This window comes from Meriones unguiculatus, chromosome 4, assembly GCF_030254825.1.
Source record: "Meriones unguiculatus strain TT.TT164.6M chromosome 4, Bangor_MerUng_6.1, whole genome shotgun sequence".
Lineage (NCBI taxonomy): Eukaryota > Metazoa > Chordata > Mammalia > Rodentia > Muridae > Meriones > Meriones unguiculatus.
The window spans coordinates 17,337,933-17,344,650 of NC_083352.1; the positions used below are offsets into that span (position 1 = coordinate 17,337,933).

At 47.9% G+C, this 6,718-nt stretch overlaps 1 protein-coding gene across 3 annotated transcripts in view; it reads right to left on the reverse strand.

Moving 5' to 3' along the window:
• The window catches only part of Tacc1 (transforming acidic coiled-coil containing protein 1), a 94,805-nt gene extending 89,572 nt beyond the window's left edge, over positions 1-5,233 (reverse strand). For 2 of the 3 annotated variants that reach the window (XM_060381508.1, XM_060381507.1), the window contains exon 1: positions 5,136-5,227. In XM_060381508.1, coding sequence (XP_060237491.1) covers positions 5,136-5,212 — 77 coding nt within the window. In that variant the 5' untranslated portion in view covers positions 5,213-5,227. Of the gene's footprint in view, positions 1-5,135 lie in introns of all 3 variants that reach the window. The other variant, XM_060381511.1, reaches the window with a different exon arrangement.
• Between the last annotated feature and the right edge of the window lie 1,485 nt (positions 5,234-6,718).

A 6,718-nucleotide genomic window follows, 5' to 3' on the forward strand; every position in this document is an offset into this window, starting at 1 on the left:
GAGATCTGCCTCCGAAATGCTTCTGACTCTGAAGTGCTGGCATTAAAGGGGTGAGCTGCCACACCCAGCTTTTTCTAATCATTTTTCATGTGTATGAGTATGATGCTTGCATGTATGACATCTAGTATCTATAGGGGTAGGTGTCAGATCCCCTGGTATTGGAATTACAAGCAGCTGTAAGCCATTGTGTTGGTACTGGGAACCGAACCTGAGTCCTCTGGGAGAACAACAGTGCTCCTGACTGCTAAGCCAGCTCTCCAGCCCCTCTGGTGGGTAAGCCTGGTTATTAACTTAGTGGAATATAGAAGCACCATGGCAACAAGTCTCTAGGAGTATCTGTGAGACTTTATCTAGATCAGGCAGATGCAATGAGACCAGCTGATTCATGTTTCTATTTCCAAGACTTCCCTGCCTTGAAGGACCTTATAACACCAAACTGTGAGCCAAAATAGACAGACAGACAGACAAAACATTCTTTATCTGAGTTCCTTTTGTGAGGTTATTAAGGTAACTAAGACAATGAATGACCAGGGAAATAAAAATATCAATCAAATGCAGTACTACTTCACACCTATTAGAAGAACTGTTAGAAATGGCTCAGTTATTGAGAGCATTTGCTGTCCTTCCGGAGGACCCAGGTTCAATTTCAAGCACCCACATGAAGACTCACAACCACCCGTACTCCAGTTCCAGGGGCTCTCACGCCTTCCTCCGACCTCTCCAGGCACCACGCATGCACACGGGGTACATATATACATGTGGGCAAACACTCATATATGTGAAATGGAAATGAAGAGAGCGGGGGCCTGGAGAGACGACTGAGTCGTCCAGAGTATTTCCTGCTCCTGTAGATGACGGGTTCAGTCCCCAGCACTAACATGGTTGCTCACACCCATTTATAACCCCAGTTGCAGGGAATCTGGCGACCTCTGCAGGCAGCGTGCACACACACACACACACACACACACACACACACACACACACACGTACGCACATGCACACGCACACGCACACGCACTTGGTCTCTGACCTAGTCCACTCTTCACTAAATCCCAAAGGCAAAGACTGGTCCAGAATTTCAACGTGTGCACATCTTACATTTCAGACAGTCAGACTAAATAAAGAGCGAGTGATTATTTATACGTCTCAGGCTCTGCCTTATGTCATTCTCCACCAGGTGTGCCTACCTTCCTTCTTGGTAAGTGTTCCTTCCTGAAAAGACAGGAAGTCACCTGAAATCAAAATTTAGAGGCTGCTGAGTTGGCAGTGTTTGGTTGAGAGTGTTCCTGAGCGGCCAATGTGAGGTCCTGGGTTCAATCCCCAGCACCGTGTGAAATCGGGCATGGCAGTGCACAGCTGTATGCCCAGCACTGGCAAAGCTGGGGTGGGCATTCCCCACGTGCCCTAAAGTAAGCAGGGAAGCAGTGCCAGGGGAATTCTAACCCAGGTCTGCCTGGCCCCACAGCTGTGCTTTTTCAAGCCTCAAAGCCCTGTGGAATGAATGAATGTACGAACAAATGAGTAAAATTCCTCTAGCTTTTTGTTTGTTTGTTTGTTTCCAGACAGGGTTTCTCTGCAGCCCTGGCTGTCCTAGGACTAGCTCTGTAGACCAGGCTGGCCTTGAAATCAGAGATCTGCCTGCCTCTGCTTCCCAAGCGTTAGGATTAAAGCTGTGCACCTCTTTGCACGTCTGTGTACTATGGGCATGCCTGATGCTTTTGGAAGGCCCAAAGAGGGCATCAGAACCCCAGCTTGGAGTTACATTTGTGGACAACAGTGTGTGGGGGCCCTGGGAATCAAACTGAGTCCTCTGGGAGAATAATCAGGGCTCTTAACCACTGAACCATCTTCGGTCTCTACCCTTTCACCCAAGCCAGCAGTTTGTTCCCTTGGGCTCAGAGGCTGGCAGCTAAACTTGGAATCACTAATGGATTTGACCTTACACCAGACAATTGTTTCTATGCCCTTCTATGCTTCTTTGTATTCCTCAGAGGAGTTCCAGTAAAAGCTTTATCTGGCTCCTTTCAGTATCTGGCTAAGTTCTCCTGAAATACAAACTATGAACATTTTCAAAGACAATTCCTCCCTCAAGAGAAAATGGCTGTGAGTGCTTAGTCATGTGACTTCCATAAATGAGTGCATTAGTCATTTGACTTTCACATATATATTTTTTAAGGACAATAGACTTCAGGTGCCATGGGGGGGGGACTTCCTTGAGGTCAATGTTATCCAGGGCAGCCACATGCCCTATAGGAAGTCTGCAGGGACCCTCGTGACCAGTGAGTCCTTGCTTTCCTGGAGATCCTGGAGAGACCTATATCACGTGCCTCCACTCAGCAGCAGCTGGATAAAAAGGACAACTTCTGTTTTGTTTTGTTTGTTTTTCGAGACAGAGTTTCTCTGTGTGGCCCTGGCTAGCCTGGAACTCTGTAGACCAGGTTGGCCTCGAACTCACACAGATCTGCTTGCCTCTGCTTCTCAAGTGTTAGGACTAAAGGCATACACCACCATACCTGGCTTCTGGACGGTCTGTAAGTGGGAGTCCTATGTGTCTGCTCAGGCTGCCTCACTGAGGAGAGCCTGTGTATTCTGATGGAACCGAAAATCCCAGTCCTGAGAATGAAGCCAAAGGCCTAGCCAAGTGCTCTAACAGATTATATTCTGTGTGCTTCTTCTTCCTCCTCCTCCTCTTCTTCTTCTGGGTTGAGGGGGAGGTCTATACATGGTTTCTCTGTGTAGCCTTGGCCGTCCTAGACTAGCTTTGTAGACCAGGCTAGCCTGGTCCGCCTGCCTCTTCCTCCCACACCTGAGATTACAGACGTGCCCTACCACGCCCAGCTCCCGTGTGCTTCTTAATAGAAGAGAGGCTGCATTCCTGAGCAAAAGCCTAGGAAGGCCGTTTGTATGGGATGATTTTAGGCAAGCTTTGCCAAACACAAAAGATATATGAACAACCTCCATGAGGGGGCAACGGAGGGGGGAGGGGGGAGAACACCAAGACACTAGACAATTTACGTAATATCCAGCGATGGACCTTGCATGCATCTTCATTTCTGCAAAGGATGCCAGTGAATAGTTTCACCATTTACTTTCAAGCTATGCAGTGAACCTGGCTACAGTTCACAATGGTCATTCAGCTGTCATCCTTGGCTGGAAGAATAAACTGTATGTTCACAGACTAAATGGTTCCCAGGGATTCACCCAGTCTCCTATCAACCCGGAAGAGCCTAGGAAGCATAAGAGTCCCCCAGCAGACCCTGGAATCAAAGGCGCAGCTATCTCCCCTCCCCCCTTACTTTATTTTTATTTTATGTGTATGAGTCTTTTGCCAGCATGTATGTATGGATGTACACCACATTCATGCCTGGTGCACAGAGAAGACAGAAGAGGATGTCAGTTCCCCTGGAACTGGAGTTATAGATAGTTCTGAGCTACCGGGTAGGTGCTGGGAACTGAATTCAGGCCCTCTGCCAGAGCAAAGAGTGTTCACCACTGAGCCATCTCTCCAGGTCCTTATCTATGTTTGCTTGCTTGCTTGCTCCTTTCTGTCTTTCTTTCTCTGCAAAAGCAAGGAGTGCTCTTAACTGCTGAAACTATCTCTTCAGCCCCTTATGTTTCTTTCTCTCTCTCTTTCTCGTGGTTTTGTTTGTTTGTTTTGAGACAGGGTTTCTCTGTGTAGTCCTGGCTGTCCTGGAACTCACTCTGTAGACTAGGCTCACCTTGAACTCAGAGATCCACCTGCCTCTGTCTCCTGAGTGCTGGGATTAAAGGCGTCCACCACCACCACCTGGCTTACATTTGTTTCTTAAAAAGTTAAGTCACCTTTAGCAGTTTATATTTTTGTATTAAGCAATGCCAGTTCAGATTTCTTCCTTATTCGAGGAAAATGAATGCGTGTGTTTGGGGGAAGGGGGAGCCCTGCCAAGTGAACTAAATATCTGATTATTTCCTCCCACTTTTCTCAGGTGGGAGGCAACTGCAATATTAGCTCTGAAGTTAGACACTGTGGGGTCTACTATTTTCTAGCTGGGTGACCTTGGACAAATTACTTGATTTCCCTGTGCTTCACTTTACTTACTGATAGAATGACAATACAAGAAAGGAATTCAGTGTTCTTAAAGATTAAATTATTAACTTAATAAAATGTAAAGTTTAAGCTGGACTTGGTGGCGCATGCCTGTAATCCCCAAACTCAGGGAAGCAGAGGCAGGCGGATTGCTGTGAGTTTGAGGCCAGCCTGGTCTACAAATCGAGTCCAGGTCAGCCAAGGCTACACAGAGAAACCCTGTCTTGAAAAGCCAAAAATAAATAAATAAATAGATAAAGTTTAATAAGCTTTATTAACCTTTTTTTTTTTTTTTTTTTTACAAATCTTACATCTCAGCGAATATCCTTTTTATTATCAAATTGCTCAAACTATGTTTAGATTTGTAATCATATGTAAATATTAGAAGGTACAGAGCAGGTGACATATGGTCCAACAGAAAGTTATTTGTTACCAAGCCTGAGGACCTGAGTTTGACTCCTGGAACTCACTTCGTGGAAAGAGAGCTGGCCTCCACATGTGCGCCCTGGCACAAATAAATAAATATTTTAAAAAATAATTTTTTTTTTAAGTAGTAGGAAGTAAAAATAATGTATTTAGTATTTGGATACTGGGAAGCTGTTTTGCATTGAAATTTTTTTTTTAAAGGAAAGGAGAAGGAGAGAGAGAGAAAAAGAGAGAGAAGAAAAGCCTTGCCAGGCCACTGTCTCTCTCAAAGTAGGGTTGAAGTTTGCTAGACTTGAGGAGCCACCAGCCAGTCTCTCAACTCTGTATCAACGAGCCCCTTCTCCCCCGCCGGGCCCCTTCCCCGCCAACTTTCACCACCGAATTCCCCTGCCTCCTCCTAACGGTACTTGGTGTCCCCAGCTGTCGCTGTCCCGAAACAAAGCACGAACTGCAGCTACAATGCTGCCCTTCTCTGAGGTCATCGTCAAACTCGCCGCGAACAAGAGGGAATTCTTGGGAGCCGCGAGCGCCGCAAACCCATCCCTGGACCCCGCAGGCCCGGGCGGGGCTCGGCGTGCACCCCCACCCCGTCCGGCGCCCGCCCCCTCCCGGGGCCCCCGGCCCACGCCCTGCGCTGACTCACGCGGCGGCGTCCGCGCCTGTCGGGGGCGTCTCCCACGCGAGCCCCGGACCGCGACCCTGGGAGTGCGAGCCACCCATCACAGCCAGCCCGCGGGTGACCTCGGCGGGAGGGGCGGGAGGAAGGGCCAGGGGCGGGGCGGGGCCGCAGCCACCTCCCGCGCACCGACCAGCCCGCTCACCCTGACCAGCTGCGCGACTGGGGAAAAGTTACTGCACCCTTTCTGAGTCTTGCTTTCTTCATCTGTTAAATAAGGGAGTGTCTTCACCGCTGAACGTGCGCCTCGCCTTTGCCGACCAAAGAATGAAGCCTTTTCCAAATCATAAGAGAGAGAGAGAAAGAGAGAGAGAAAAAAAAGACACCCTTTAAATCCCAGCACTTGGGAGACAGAGGCAGGAGGGTATCTGTGAGCTCGAGGCCAATCTGATCCACATAGTGAGTTCCAGGACAGCCAAAGCTATACAGTGAGACCCTGTCTCAGATAAATAAACAGAAAGAAAAGGAGAGAGCGAGAAAGAAAAAAAAAGAAAAGAACAAAGAAAGAAAAGCAAAATAAAAAGGAGAGGAAGAGGAGATGGAAGAGGAAGAAGAGAAGAAACTGCCGAGATCTGATCGACCTTCCCCTGAGATGTGATTTCTGAAGGCTTCTCACCCTCAGGCTGGCTCCTGTCCCCACCTCTCCCATCTCCAGCAGGCTGCGATGCGGGACACCGGGAATCCTTTTTCTGCTCATCTTTCCATTCTTTCTCATCCCGACAACACACCCTTTTCGGGTCTCCCTCCCGAAATGAAAGTTCCATCAGGATAGCAGTGAACTTGTTTGTTTCTTGTGGGCGCCTGCTGGCTGAGAATGATCTTGAATTCTTTTTCGAAATACGGTTTCTCTGCGTCGCCTTGGCTGTCCTGGAACTCACTCTGTAGACTCAACTGGTTGTCCTAGACTCGGATTTGTAGACCAGGCTGGCCTCAAACTCTTAGAGATCCGCCTGCCTCTGCCTCCCTTATTTTATGGCCTAGAGCACATACTTAATTTTATGTGTCAGAGTTATTGGAACTAGAGTTACAGACAGTTGCGAACTGCCATGTGGGTGCTGGGAATTGAACCCCGGATCCACTGAAGAACAGCCAGTACTCTTCATCACTTAATCATCTCTGCAGCCTCGATCTTGATGTCTTAATTATTGTGCTCCACCTCCCAAGTGCAGGTGTGTGCCAGCAGGCCCAGCTATTTGCCCGTTTTTTGGTTTTGTTTCTGAGAAAAGGTCTTGTAAAAGTTATAAAGGCCGGCCTTGAACTATGGCCCATGCCGCTGTTAAAATGTAACCTTTTTTTTTCTTGATTTTTCCAGACAGGATTTCTCTGTGTAGCCTTGGCTGGTTTAGACTTGCTTTATAGATGAGGCTGGCCTCGAACTCGCAGAGATCTGCCTGCCTCTGCCTAGCGCAGTGCTAGGATTACAGGCATGTGCCACCATGCCCAGCTGAATGTAGCTTTTTTTTTTAATAACTAGAGGTTTCTCATATCCTAGCTTACTGTTTGTCTCCTGGTTTACCAGGAGTAATTACGCACTAGTTGAACAAACAAAA